The 15742-nt window shown below is 30.6% G+C and overlaps 2 protein-coding genes across 3 annotated transcripts; one reads left to right on the top strand and one right to left on the bottom strand.

Moving 5' to 3' along the window:
* Positions 1-5853: 5853 nt before the first annotated feature.
* On the bottom strand, positions 5854-7070 carry LOC148192851 (uncharacterized). Of its 2 annotated transcripts, none has more exons than XM_088099755.1 (5): positions 6997-7070; positions 6689-6802; positions 6498-6596; positions 6323-6421; positions 5854-6230 (listed from the first exon to the last, which is right to left on the bottom strand). In XM_088099755.1, coding segments are annotated over exons 1-5 (486 nt in total). In that variant the 5' UTR covers positions 6998-7070; the 3' UTR covers positions 5854-6057. The 2 variants fall into 2 exon arrangements, with proteins under 2 accessions (XP_087955881.1, XP_087955882.1); XM_088099756.1 differs by having other exon boundaries at positions 6498-6590.
* Positions 7071-14049: 6979 nt separating this feature from the next.
* Positions 14050-14749, top strand: LOC148192850 (mitochondrial import receptor subunit TOM9-2-like). The gene has a single exon (XM_088098294.1). It carries the CDS (start codon positions 14130-14132, stop codon positions 14424-14426), a length of 297 nt encoding a protein of 98 aa, XP_087954420.1. The 5' UTR covers positions 14050-14129; the 3' UTR covers positions 14427-14749.
* The last annotated feature ends 993 nt before the right edge of the window (positions 14750-15742 follow it).

Raw genomic sequence — 15742 nt, 5'->3', positions numbered from 1 at the left:
AAAATTTCCCACATCTGAGCAACCTAGTGAATCTAGATCATCATAAACATACAAATACTCACTTCTAAACACCACTACATTTATCATCACCTTACTTACTATTTATCAAACCCTCCCGCTGATTGTGGCAATACAAAACGATATCTCAAACAGAAAAATTGGTCTAAAAGGTAACCGTACTAAGATATTAATATTAAAAAAAGTAAAATTAAAGCAATCAAAAACACCAAGTACACTTCTAATCCATTAACTCCTTAAATCGGTAAGTCTTTGAACTTTCCAAACTCAGTCCAATTCTTCAAATTCCTTCGGCTGAGTAACACCATGTGATCCATCAATTCACAAATTAAAAGGGGTGAACTTAGACTGCAGCCTAAAACCCAGCATACATAGTTCCATAACAGAGAAAAATTCAACAAGATGGAACCAAAAAATTATAGAGGTAACCTATCCAATTTCAAAACAAGACAACAAAGATAGGTAAAGTAAATTAAGAATAAAACATATATATTTACCCGGGACGATTATTTGCAACAAGAGATTCAGCAGCTCTCTTGGTGCCAGCAGTGATGTTGGGAGAGGAAGAGGAAGAAGAGGAAGGTGATGGTGATGGTGATGGTGAAGAAGGAAAAGCCCTGGCAGTGAAAATCCTAGCATAAGAAGAAGGAGCATGAGCGTGGACATGGTGGTAAGACTTAGAAGGGCCTGAGATGCTCAACCCAAGACCCAATTCGATCTCAGACTCTTCTGGGCAAGAAGAGTCCTCCGAAGACAGCACCAAGTTGTCATCTTTGGACACAGTTGACATCGACCCAACACTAACACAACCAGTAAGAACCAAAAAAAATCTATCTTTTTGGGAAATTGAGGAAGAACAGGCCAAGGGTGGATGAATTTGAAGGAAAATTGAATTTTTGGAGAAGATGAAGAAGAGTATAATAAACGGTTAGGTGGGAATGTTGATGGAAATGAGAGAGTGTGTCGGAAAGAGAGAGAGAAAGGGGAAAGAGCATTAGGCAGTATGGGCCCACATGTCTGGTCTGGTTTGTGCGGTTCCTCCATCGATGTTCTGCTTTAACTTGATTGTACTTTTATTACTATTATTATATATTTATATTTTCTCCATCTTCTTTCTAGATTCTCTATCAAGTTTTTTTCTTTGTCTACACTCTACACTCTGTCAAGAATCAAGCATATTTGCAGCATTGTCATTGGATCATCACATCTCATTTTCTCACCCTCCCTTCTATCGTATCGTGACATGCACTAAACCACACACCACAGGATTCGGGAGCCACATTTTCTTGTTTGCTCAATCAAAGTCGCTAACCACGTGCCTCATACAACTCTCTCTTTTCATTTATTAAAGTTATGTGCTAGAAATAGCTTCCTCTTTTCTTTTTTTTGTTTTTCATATGTAATGTTTCTGCTTGTTCAAGCAGTTTTTTACTTTTGAGAATAAATTCAATTATTAAAGTTTTACTTTTTAGTTTCCGTGATTCATTATAAGGAAATTCATCTAGTATATAATATTAAATTACAATTATTTCTATTATTTTTAAATTTCTATTATTCATGTTTTAATATTTACTGAGTATTTTTTTCAATTTATTTTTAGTACGAAATTTGAGTATAAATTAAATAGATGATTACCCGATTTGGAATTAGTTTACCAGACATGTTGGATTATTTGTTTGACCAAATAAATTGAGAAAAAGTCACAAAATCAACCGATCTTATTTATTAAAGAAAAACAGTCTAATAAATAAGCTTGATTCAAACACGCGCACACACATGTTTACTCGCTGCGTTCCGTAGAATATATGTTTCTTCATACAATTAAAATTTATTATAATCATGTATTCTGATTAAATAAATTATATTATAATTAAATTCTACAGTCAATAAACACTATTGAATTTATAAAAGATATGTTAATATTTATTGAAAATAATGTATATAGTAATATCTTATTATTTATAATTGTAAAATATTCACATAAATTTAGTTTTAAAATCACACATTTTTATGAAACATTGAACTCACGAAAGTTTAAAAACATAAAAAACAATTTAAGAGTATTAGTTTCACTGATTGTATTATTTTATTAATAAAAAATTCAACTTTAAATAGATTCTATATTAATTGAGTTTATTTTATAAAAGTTATAATCTCTTTATAAATACTTTTTATAACTTCTTTTGTCTTTTTCTTAAATTTTTATCGTTTGATTATCAAAGGCCTCATATAAATTCACGGTATAGGGGTTTATAATTCTCATTGATCAAAATCTCAAAAAAGTAAATTTACTTTCTGTTTTTTGTTTAATTGAGCATTTTGAGGCATACAGGGTTTAATAATTCATGCATGTGGTTTAAAATATATTAAAGTGTATATTTATGTAGTTGTGATTGTAATGGTATGTTTAGATCTTTGATCTAATGTCTAGATAGGTAGTTTAAACATGTGTGAGAACTAAAGTTCTAAGAGCAACTTTGAGTAAAGGGCGATGTTCTCTACACCATGTGAGTTAGTTTTAATTTATAATTGTATTAATAGTATATGAATTCTAATGAGTGATGATGTTTGATGAGAAAATTGGGTGGGTGAAATTTGTTGTAGATTAGTATGTTATAATTAATTGAGCGTGTATGATGAATAAAAACGATTAAATGTGAGATATGAGTTGCATATTAACTTGATCTTTAATGTGTGAAATTTGAATTGCACTTGTAAAGTGGTATCTTTGCTTCTAATGAGTCATTTTATATGAATTGATATTGTTTTTAACTTGAAAAAAAGTATTCATTAGAGCCAAGGTACCCTTGTTATGTAATTTTAGGAGTCTGGGTTATGCAGGCTCCTTAGCGAGCCAATCACTTGTTTCTAACAAAGAAGAAGGAGAGGCCTTCTCACTTAGTGAGTGTTAAATTTGGTTTTGGCAAAGATGTAGCGATGTGTTCTCGATGGGTGAGCCAACTTCTCATTGGACGAGACTATGTTTCTTATTCCAAGTCAACTTTAGAAAATAAGAATTTCTGTTTCATTAACCATTGGACCAAGCTGAAAATTAGAGAGATGGTCCTATATATATGAATCTTTATTTTTCTTGTTGAGATCTTTGATTAAAGGTATTTGATCAGAACATATGTTTCACCGTTTTGATGTAATTATTGGAAATAATGTATTTGAATATTATGCTAATGAAATAGAAAATAAATGATGAATTATTAACATTAAATTAAAATAAATGATGAATTATTAACATTAAATTAAAATAAAATGATGAATTATTAACATGTAAATTGGTAGTGTTTATTTTAAATTAAGGTGCATATGAATGGAATGTTATGGTAGTTATTCTTAGGGTGAGAATACTACAATGACTTGGTTTTATGTGGGGTGTATTGAGGACAAGCACTGAAATTAAATCATCATTACTCTATTAGTAATTAAATTCATATAAATGAAAAGAACTATTTGTGAGAGTCGATGGAGTTTCATATCTAGAGTGTTGACAATAGTCAAACTTAGGAAAGACACTAAATTTATCCTGTCATGGTCTATGGATTGGGAAGCAACTCATATATGTTATAATTATAACTTTTAAAAGGTAAGAGTGATTGAGTAAAGGCGGAAGCAAAGTCTCAGGGTGATACTTAATACTTTAGTCCTCCAGAAATTATGTATGTGGTTCTTGGTATATGAATGAGTTATGAGAGCCTTTATGCTTGATTGTTGATTATATAATTTGTGAAAGTTATGTAGTTACACGTTGAGTTGCTATGTGTATTCTATTTCATTTAAAACTTATAAGTTGTAAATTATCACTATACCTTATCTTATTTTTTGTGTTTGGTTATAGTTTATCCGCTTGTGACATCAATTAAATGACAACTAATGATTGTTAGGAAATAATTGTTGCAAAGGTATATAGTTTTGTATTGTATAGCTCTTTTATAAAACATTATAATTATATATATATATATATATATATATATATATATATATATATATATATATTAAAGTAAGCATAGTTAAAAAATTAAGTTAAATCATTTAGTTATATTAAAATGATGAGAGGATGTATCAAAAGTATATATTAGTAATAAATTTTAATTTTGAAAATAATCATGATAGATGATGAAAACATAAGAAAGACAATGAAAACATCAGTGTGAGGAAAAGGTGAAATAAATAGTTACAGAGAGAAGAGGGAGAAAAGGAAAGGTTAGAAATAGAAGAAGTTAAGGAAAGGCGAGAAAGAAGGGGGAGTGTGGTAGGACCCAGAAACGCGTTCCAAACGACAAGGAGACAAAGGTGGGGCCAGACATGACAGGGGTCGGGAAAACGAAAATAAGGTGTCGTTTAATGGAGAGATGTGGTGGGGAATGGCGACAGTTCACCACACACAACGCTCACCAACTCACCCATCCTTATTCATATTCCTTACAAAATCATGGATCCATCTAGTTTTTGTTACCCAAACCCAGATTTGTTGGTTCTTTTAGGAGACACATAGCCATGCTCATATGTGTGAGTGCAACCTTACCTTCCAATACATGTTGCCAAATTCATTCTGCTCCTTTCTTTCATAAAACCATAACCTTTTGCTTTTCCCTTTCAAACAATTTTCTCCTTTTTCACCCCACCTCTCACTCCCACTCAATTTACCTTTAACTTTTATTATTCATTCATAAACCTCTATTTTATTATCATCATTTTTTTTAATCTTTCTTTCAAAATCAAGCTCCTATCAAATTTGTTGTTATTTGTAAACCTTTTTAATTTGTATTATTTAAAAATAAATAATTTAATCACTATATTACGTTATAAAAAAACCCTTGATGATAAAAAGAAATTACCAAACACGTTGTGTTTTTTCTTCAATTTCTCCAGGCGTGTTTAGAAATTATGTTAATAGTGACTAGAGATTGAAATGGTCCTATCCGATTGATACAGACTTGTTGGATCCAATTTTCATTTTTAAAAAGTAGATGAATGTTAATATATTTTTTTAATCATTTCCGACATCCCTGTTTGTGCATGATCGTCTCAGATATGTCATCATTCTAAAGTCTCTCAAATTGGTCCTTAATTGTGAAAATTTAAATCAATTGAGACCTTCTCATTAAGTTGGCTAGACGACGTTAAATAAATTGTTACATGGATAGCTGAAATGACCAAATGATACTGACATGACACACTATTATTATTGACCTGGCTTTGTTTTATTTATATATTTTAAAAAGTTAACTTTTTAAATCAAAACCCAATGTTTTTATTTTAAAATAATAAATTAGTAGTTAGTTTTATTTAATTTCATTGTTGTGAAATTTGGGATAATTGGAAGAATAGGATTTTGTCAAGGCTTGTCTTGTGTGGTTGGAATTTGGAGGACAATAGGGTACATCGGTGGACAATATTATTAAAGAAAAGTTTTCCTAATAATAAATATTAATTTTTACTATTAAAGCAAAATAATAATATTATATATGAATCTATTAAACTTATCATATAAATCAAATTATTCATAAATTTTCACAAACATTTTTAAATTCACTTATTTTTATTTTCAAATATATTAAAAAAACAGCATAAATTTTATCTTTAAATTGATTGACTGGCCTTTAATTCCATTGTTTCCAAACAAACAACACACAATTATGAAAAACTTTACGAAGAGGAGAGACTTCTCTTGAAGAGAAACATGGCCCTTTGTCGAGCTCCGCAACCAAACGCTCCTCAACGCCCTTTTCACTGCTATGCCTATCAATCTGACCAAATACGAAATAGGCTCACCGCCATCCACTGGGAGAATTTCATTTTAAATCTATTATTTATGAAAAAAACTGGAATCAAACAGGTTAACATATTGTCAATTCACACAAAAATTACAAAAAATTGTCAGAATTTTCAAAATACACAACACTCTATTGGCATAATGCACCAAATCTCAGTTTTATAAGGGTCACTATTTTGAAATTGTATTCATAAAAGCCAAACTCAATGAAAGTTCTTTGATGTCGGTGCTTTCACTTACACCTCTTCTTAACATCAAAGGTTTCTAAAGTGAACTTTTGCTTTTAAAGGAGCTTTGCCTTTGTTGAATGCCTCACATTCCTCCCTCTCCAAATATTTTCCTCCCTTCTTCCCTCTTCCATCTTCCTTTCTACCTGATCTTGTACTGTTCTTCAACTCATTCATGCTTCCAATTAATCCATCATTTTCTGAAAAACCAAAATCATAGTTCAAATCCTTTATTACAATATTCCCTGACTTTCACAACATGAACATGTTCGCATTAAGGACAATTATTTACCAGGACTAGATAACACTGCACGTGGCCGTATGACACAAGAAGCTCTTGCATTTTCTTTTGGACTTTCACCAACTCTCTTCACACTCTTCCATACTCCTCCTGTGCAAGTTCAACCATCATCCAAATTTACTTCAAAGAACCAGTGCTAAGGAGATGTATCAGGGAAAATCTCAACCTTTAGTTGAAGGGGTGGATCTCATTGTTACATGCTGAGGACAAACCCTAGTGCTTTTCGAAACTGAGGCTGCACATTCCCTCTCGTTCTTCTCTTTTTCTCTCAGAGACAACAATTTCGTGTTTTAAGACATTCCAAGAAAAGAAATTTGCAAGGGTATAAGAGATAAACATCAAATCAAATACATTTACCTTCAAAGTATAGTAACTCGATGAACTTTGAAAGCATCCAAGATTCACTGTCGTTTTCTGGATAAACACATTCGTCTTCTTCCTCTGGTGATCTTACTCTCACCTTGGGATTCACTTCAACCACAAGCCACAAAGTCACAAACTAAAAGGTGGGGGGATTATTAACATATATCACAAGAACTGTATACAGAATGATAAATGACTGTTATTGAAAATGGATTAAACCAGAAAGGATGACAACATGCATATATAACATTAACATGACGTGATTCTGTAATCACAACAGAGAAGACGTGAAGGAAACTCACTTGCACATGTGGTGTTTGGAAACGAGAGTTTGGAATAACGCCTTTGAAAGTTGAAACCTGTTGTAAGTTATAAAGGGCAGCATCAATGTAGAACAATGGTTAAATGTGTAAAGAAGAAGCAAAAGGTGTGGGGTAAAGTGAGAACTCGTAATTATATTCCTTAACTTGAACACCAAGAAGGCTAGTGTACTATATTCCTTAACTTGAACACCAACAAAGTCAGTGTAATGCATATGACCAAGTAGCCTTTAGTAACATCAACTTTGATCTCGTCCCAAGACAACACACTACAAAACATGTCCTATACTTACATACTTAAACACACTCATTGATTACCATTAAGCAAGTACATGTCATCTCACTAGAGCTAATAGTGTATCGCCTACTCTGAAATGTAGCACACTCAGTCAAGCTAAATGGGTCATTAAACCCAAGCTCAAACTCATTAAAATAAAGGCCTATCAGTATTAAATCATACTATAGATATCATAGTGATCAAAGTGACTTTTTTATGTTTACTTAATTACACTTTTACTTTCTGTTAAGATTTAAGATTGACTTGAGTGTATCTACAAATACAAACCTTATTCACTTTACGAAGGACGAATGCCAATAAGGATAAAAACGAGTATTTTGGAGAAAGAAAGCTAAAAAAGTTTGTGGAGTTGGAGTCTTTGTAAGATACATCTTTGACTCTGTAAAATCAATTAAATTGTTTTAAATTGTTTACAATTCAGATGATGAATGATAGACGCAAAAAGTAATGATCGACTATCATTTTATATTGGTTTTATTCCAAAATTTATAAATCATCAATAAATTAGAATTATTTTCATATTCTAGACTAGATGTAAGGACATCCTTTTATGATATATGTTATTTAAAAGTTATAAAATTAATTATTTTAATTAACTTAAAAAATAATAATTACAATATGATAATAAACTTGTTTTTGTTATTAAACAATAAAAACAATGTCAAACTAATAAATTTTACAATCACTATCTGTGTCGTCTTTTAATATATTATTTTCCAATGGTAATACAATATCGAATCAAATTTCTAAGATATTAACATATAATCATAAAAACTACAAAATGAAAGGGCCAACATACGTCAACTCGCCTCGCTTGTTATTATAGCTTATAAGTGTCCTAGATACTTTTTTTTATATTTTGATACTTATTATTCTTTTTAATTGCTTTTAGTTTAAAATATTTTTTGTATTATATATTTTACCATTCTTTCCAAGAAAATGGAAGGATTGTGGTCAAACTAGAATTAAGACCTTGTTAAAAAAAAGGAACCAAACTAATACTCAAACTAAGAGAGCTGAAATGATTTTAAAATAAAATTGAATTTTTCAAGGTTTTAAACACATTACAAGGATTTTTATGAATCATTTGACAAGCTAATTGATTAAAATGCTCCTTGTCAAGCAAAAAAAAAACTGAAAGAAGTACATATTAATCTATTAGGTTAAGTATTTAATTGATTAACATTACTGGATTCACTAGTACAAAAATTGCGTACAACGTTGAATATTTTGGGCTTTTAATGTGAAAGTCGTGAACGACGTTATATCAAGAGACGTTAAATTAACGTCGAATTTTCTCAATATACGACGTTAATGTTAACGTCGAATTTTGTTAATTTTTTTAATTAATTGTGATCCTTTTCTACAACTCTACGAAACCTGAAAATCATAAAAACAACAAATTTTAGTTTTTTGGTATTTTATAAAGCATGAACTATGAATGTGTAGTGTAGTATAAAAAAAACAATAATAACCAATAACAAACAAGTTCAATCAAACAACAATAAACAAGTTCAAAAAAAGTTTGAGAAGAGAAGAGAGTATCGCGCGCTAAGATAAAGTGAATGAATTTTCAATCTCCCGCTCAAATTTTTATTGAATTCATTAATCTTTTGACGTCGAATTTAAAGGGCATTCGACGTTTTATATCTTTTACGTCGAATTACAATTTTAAACGACGTTTAATAATTACATTTATTTACAAAAATGTCACCGCTCATTTTTAAGGTTGGTTATTCAGTGGTTGGACGTTGAACGCGTGACGTTATACGCTGTTTTTGTACTAGTGATTAATTGATTATGTCAAGACTTAATTGATTAAATGCAAAGTGAATCAAGTTTTCAAGTTATATTAGCCTAATCAATTAATGTTTTACTTTAATCGATTAAAATGTCAGCTTTTTACAATTTTATTTTGAATTTAATAAAAAGCGCTCCTAGATTAATATTAATAGATTATTATTTGATTAACATTTATTAAAGAGTTTTTTTTTTGGATGCTATGACATAGACTAAGCCTAATGCTAATCTATCTAAGACACACATCTTTATTGAGACTTATACATCATAAAAACAGTTAGTGAGTGATTCCTAACAACAATTCTCTTCTCTTAAACATGGTAACAATCTCCCCATTCTTTGATGATGGTCAACCTACTTATAACATAACCTTTTGGCCCTTTGGACATAATTAAAACAAGGAAAAAGTATAGAGAAATATACAGTGTAACAATACAAGAATGTGTGCATGTCATATGAAAATGTGAAATTAGAGTATATTAAGCAGTAATGCAACCCAAATAGTTCAACATAATAGTTCAACCAAATTTAGCGGTTCATCCAAATACAAAAGTTCAAATACAAGACATTAATCACCCAAAAGTTCAAGTACAAGACATTAATCACCCAAAAGTTCAAAAAATAGTATACACCAACAAAAAGAACACAAAAATACAACAAACACAGAAAAATAATCCAAATCTAGAAGCTAAAGGAAGTGGAATCTGCATCATCATCAGTGTTTTCTTCAGGATTCTAGTCTCCATCATCTGGTGAGGGAAGACTAGAAGATTCACTTATATTACCAATGTGGTGTTTGTGAGTCTCCTTTGAATAGCATGAATCTTCTCATCTAATGAATCAAATTTGCAGCATAGTATTTATGCTTCTTCTTCTACCAACTAAAAATGTGATCCAATTGTTTCAATATTACCTTCTCAAAGTCATTCTAGGTCTCACTATAGGGGCACCATGGGTTTTGTCCACATTGATAGGGTCAACATAATTAGCAATGTCCTCATGGGGTTTATCCTCGAAAAATCATTGATTATCTTTATAGATTGGACCCAATAGGATAAAGATGGCAGGTTTCTAAATTTTATTTGATGCACTCGTGATATTAAAGGATTCATCCCTTAGATCAACATGACAATTTTCAAAAACCTTGGACAGAAAAATAGAATATGGCAAAGGGTACTGAGGCAAACAGATAGATTTAAGCATATTATCAACTATTATTGCATGCCAGTTTGCATGGATATGACCTTTGAAGGAATATATGATGTATATCTATTCATTTGTTATTTGGGCATGGTTACTCCTCCTAAGAAAAAGAATCCAAGCAATGAAAATTCTAACAACCTATCATCTCTTTTCATTCCCCTAATTTTAAAAAGAGTGTAATCTCTAGGCTCAAGGTACCTAAGACAGGATTGGAAAACAACTAGTTTATTAAATATTTCAAAACCTGGAGTAACTTTTTCTCCTCCTAACTTAAACTCGGTCATTGATGTCAAAATCTCGTCATCTAAGACAATATCTACACCTTTTACTCTAGAAGCGATAACTCACTCTATCATCTCAACATTTTCATAAAACACTTTAACTAGATGGGGTAAATTTTACCATTTAGTTGGAGATGTACCTCTAGGTTTTGAGAGCAAAGAAGGTCTTGAAAATTGAATCCATCATCATGATAAAAAGTTAAGATTAAGTTACTTGTGAGTGATGAGTGATATCTCCTTCCAAAACTATGTGAAGTTTTATTGTCCTTGGTTGTTGTGTATTTGAAACCTTGGGGCATGATGAAGATGCCATTGGAGATGAAGAGTGAGAGTGAAAACAAAGAATGTGAAAGATGAAAACAAACTAGAGCTTTCTTACAAGCATGAGAACGATGAGAGAGCAAAGAGAAAGAGGTTTAAAGAGTTCAAAATTTGAAAAGAGTATTCGTGAGAAAAAGAGATTTGAAATAAATGTGCAATTAAGAGTTCATCAAAGCATGGCGTGAAAACCATTCATAGTAGTATATTAATCGATTAAAAACTTAGTTTGATAGATTATTCTCGAACGAAACACAAACATAACAAATCAGATAAAATAGTGAACTAATCGATTATAGTATAACATAATTGACTAATACCAAAGCAATCATATATGTAGTCAGACACAATTTAATTGATTATGATTAATATTTAATTGATAAATTTGTGTAATAATGTAGAAAATACAAATTTTTAGTTAGTACATGCAATATCCAATATGCCTAACACACTTCTAATTGTATAAAAGATTTATTTACGTAATGCTTTTGTAAATATGTCTGCTAATAATAAATACCTATTTTTATTTTAAAGATTATATAGTGTTTATGGTTATTAAGAAATTTCCTTAAAGATTCCCATTGGACAGTAAGATAACAATGTTATTTAGTTGTGAAAGTGCACTTTAAGGAGCTCTAGAGGAAAAGAAAATTTCACTTAATGAAAAAAAAATAAGAACACATACTAAAACATAAAAATCGAATAGTGATAAATAGAACCAAAGGAGAAGAAGAGATGAACAAAAGGAGAAGACATAATAAGGAAATGGGAAGTTCAAGGATGACATGCCACTTAGGGGGCACAAAGGCTCACCAAGCCAAGATGGTGAGGACATCGCCACTTGAGTGCTAGCTCAAGATAAAACTAATGAAGATGACACTCCAAATAGAGCATTTTCACAAAGGTTGAACAAAGTGTATGTATAAACTCCAAGTATTCAACCATTTTATAAGTCTTGTATAGATCCCTTTATATAGGAAAGAATGAAGGGTCTCTTAACAAAATAAAAAACAAAGCCTAAGGGTATCCTTATAAAAAGACAAAATAAACTTCTAGTAACTAAGTATGAAAGAAGTGAACTAAGTATGAAGGAAGTGTTTGATAGTTAAGAAATATTAACTATACTTCATACAACACAAATTACTTTTCTTCTTCATGCAACATCCTTAATAGTTGGTTGTACTTATTTTCATGGCATGTGTGAACTTCTCATGAAAAATGAATATGAAATATATCCAGGTAATTGTATTAAGATAACCAAAGTTGAAATGTATTTATTAAGATAATTGGTAAAGAAAAACAACTTTAGCTAAATTTCAAAAATATATTTGAGTACAACTTGTATTTAGCCTGAATCTTTTTAGTGACAAATGGTAAAGATATATTCTAGATCACAAAATTAAGTTTCTAGAATATTTTTTAGGTTTACATTAATTTAATTTAATGTTTGTACTTATTTTTTATCTTCATCAATTATTTTAGCATTTGTGAGAAGAATCATTTATAATTTTCTTCATAATAGGTTCATTGTCTTTTAGACACATCTTTTTTATATTTTATATTTGTTTTACATTAAACACTTACTCAAAATCATAAAATTTCATTCTAATATTTTCTTTATCAAATATTAAGTTTTAGGTTTGTTGATATTTGTATAACTCTTTTTACTAATTTACATAAGAAAATATTTAGTTAATTCTTGATGAAGTTTATTCAATCAATGTATATAAATCTAATTAATAAAAATAGTCTATGATTGAACTATATTAATGCAGATTTTTATTTGATGAGATTTTGACTAAGCAAATCTTCGTTGATTCTCATAACATGTCTTATTTATATAAATTATTAGCTTTTTATTGTTTTAATTTTTAAATTTTTAATATTTTGATGATTTAGTTAATTGGTACGATTATAAACAAACAAAAAATATTTGATGAGATGAGGTGATTCTAAATATATATGTGGTAGTTACGAGACGATTAATTTAAAGAAATTGAAGAAGTAATGAAAATTTGATAAATGTTTCTCGATATCATTTTTAGAACAAACTATCAAAATTTTACTCAGTCGTGTAAAGATGTTAGACGAATTAAATTTTGGAATAATTTATAAAACACACGTGTTTGATGACTCTACGTTGTGCAAATAATTATATTTTATTTATTTAATGTGTGATGTTTATATATATTATATTTTGTATGTTTTTTATTTATTTAAAGTGACTATTCTTACAAATAATAGGATTAATAGTGGTTGCAAAGCCTTTAAGTGTTATTTAGTATAAAAATACATTACTTTTGTCCTCATAAAATTTATTTAGTTAACTCATAAGTATTATAAAACGTTGAAATTGTTGCTGTAACTTTGACTATATTTTATATTATATTTAAACATTATCCTTTTAAATTATCAAAACTCCTCTTAAAGTAGAGGAATTGTCTAATAACTAGGATTTAAAAAGAAAACCTCATTCACTATTTTTATTTTAAACACGTTTTCTTATGTTGTAAATTTATTGATATACATTTTTCTCTCAATGAAAGATATGTTGTCATTAAAATTATTTTTATTGAATTTTATTATAACAACAAAAAATAAGGATACAGTGTTATAGAAAAAATTAAAATAAATTTAATTAGTATATATAGATATTTCAGAACAGTCATCACATATATAAACATAAGTACGAGGAATAACGGATTAGGTATAATATGGATAGTATCTATGTATAATTCGACTGGTCAGATAAAACTGTATCTACTATCCGACCCATTACTTACACTGTTTAAAAAATATTCACAAATATTTTAAAAACCGTAAGGATATCCAAAAAAAAAATTATTTTATACATTTTTAAAATAAAATTACAAAAAAAAAAAAAATATATATATATATATATATATATATATATAATTTAAATTAAATTAAATATAAATTAAAATTTAATTTTAATTAAATTTAATCTAATAAAATGTAATTTTATTTCATTTTTAATTAAATTTAATAAAAAAAATACATAAATTAATTTTTTATTTTATTTTTTTCGGGTTGGTACCCGACCTGAAGCGGATATTGTTCCCGGATTTTTTCGCCATCTACGAAACAGGGTATATCAAGGGTATAAGAAAAAGAAATTGTAGTGACAAGGAGTGCTTCAGAATTAGGGAGTGAGAACAAATTTGCAAACCCTAATTCCTTCATTTCCCTTTTCCATGGCGTCCCAAGGCAAAAGAGGTGGAGTATCGCTTCCTGCCAGGCCCAGCGATTCCAACTCCGTACTGGCCAAGATCTCGCGCTCCTCCATTGTCGTCCGTGGTAGGGAGGCTGCCGGCGACGCAGCCTTTGTGGCGAAGAAGCTCCTCCAAAGCACCGGCAAGGCGGCCTGGATCGCCGGCACCACCTTCCTCGTCCTCGTCGTCCCTCTCATTGTGGAGATGGACCGCGAGCAGCAGCTCAACGACCTCGAGCTCCAACAGGCCAGCCTCCTTGGCACCCCTGCCCCCAAATAAATACGAGGTTTTCTCAGATCCGTTCCTTCCATTTCAAACCACTCGCTGCATGCGCTTCTGCCTGCTTCTAGGGTTTCCGCTTCCAATAATTTTACCTTTCTAGATTTTGATAAAAAGGAACACTTTCTGTGAGAAGTTTTTGTGTATTTTTACTGTTGATACTGTCATTAGTTGTTACAAAGTTGGTCGCCCGATTGTGATTTACCTGCTGTTTTTAATAGAATGATTATGTCTCACTATGCATTGAGATGCTTTATTTTGTCTGTGATGAACTTGAGAAGGGCCTCCTATGCTGAATAGAGTGATCGCATTTCATAGGTTTAGTCTTAGACTAGTTTCGTATTGCAGATCAAACTTAGTTACTGTTCTTATATTTTCTTTGAGTATTGTTTTTGAAAAAACGTTTGCTTATGATGGTTGTGCTTGTTATCGTTGGGGATTAGAAAGGGAAGGTGCTCGGATGCATGAGGAGCCCGAATTATTCTGTTGATTGTTGGGCACGGTTAAATTCTTAAATTAGACACAAAAATAAAAACAAAGGGTGGGGTTGAGTCAAATCAATAACTTGAAGTTATGATCATTTGGAAACCGATGGTCAATACTATAATTACTGAATGCTTATTGTTTAATTTGACCCACTTTGTGCCTGTGCCTGAAAATGGTATAGTCTTTGGTGGCTTCTTAGCTTCTTGGTGAGTTCATTCGAACCCAGCATGTAGAAACACCCTAGTTTTGGATTTAGCTTTAAGTAACCTTGGCTTATTCTCAGACAAGGTGGTTCTACCTTTTCTTGGATGGGATGGTTCTGATTTTATGGTCTGGTTGAACACAAGCTAAAAGTGCATCTGAAAGCATCTCCATTGGAAATACAGAGCTTTTTCTAGTAGAGAAGTTTTTTGTTTTCAAAAGCATTTCTGGCTTTGTATCTATCTAAACACCCTCTTAGTATTTTGTATTTTTTTATATAATCCTAATTCGAGTTTCATTCATAATGTCCTGTCAAAGTTTAAACTGCTTCATCTGATTCAAAAGTTATGCCATCGTCTACTGTTCTGTCACTTCATTCCTCTCTGTAGGCTCGGTGCTACCCAAACCCATTGCGTTTTTGTTATCTGGAAGATCTTGTCCACAAGATCTGTAGCACACAATTTGGTTGATGCATTCTGATGGTCCAGTTGGTTGTGACTAGCACCTCTAAGTGCCAACGAGCAGACGCTTATGGTGCATTGATTGATAAATTTTTATATTCTTGTTCACTATGTTAGTTCATATATGTTTTGGAATATGAGAAAATGGTGGAGAGGAAACCTTTTGCA

The sequence above is a fragment of the Vigna umbellata genome, chromosome 9 (assembly GCF_029865625.1).
Source record: "Vigna umbellata cultivar VRB3 chromosome 9, Vumbellata_1.0, whole genome shotgun sequence".
In the NCBI taxonomy this organism is placed as follows: domain Eukaryota; kingdom Viridiplantae; phylum Streptophyta; class Magnoliopsida; order Fabales; family Fabaceae; genus Vigna; species Vigna umbellata.
This window is presented reverse-complemented; position numbering and strand designations above follow the sequence as displayed.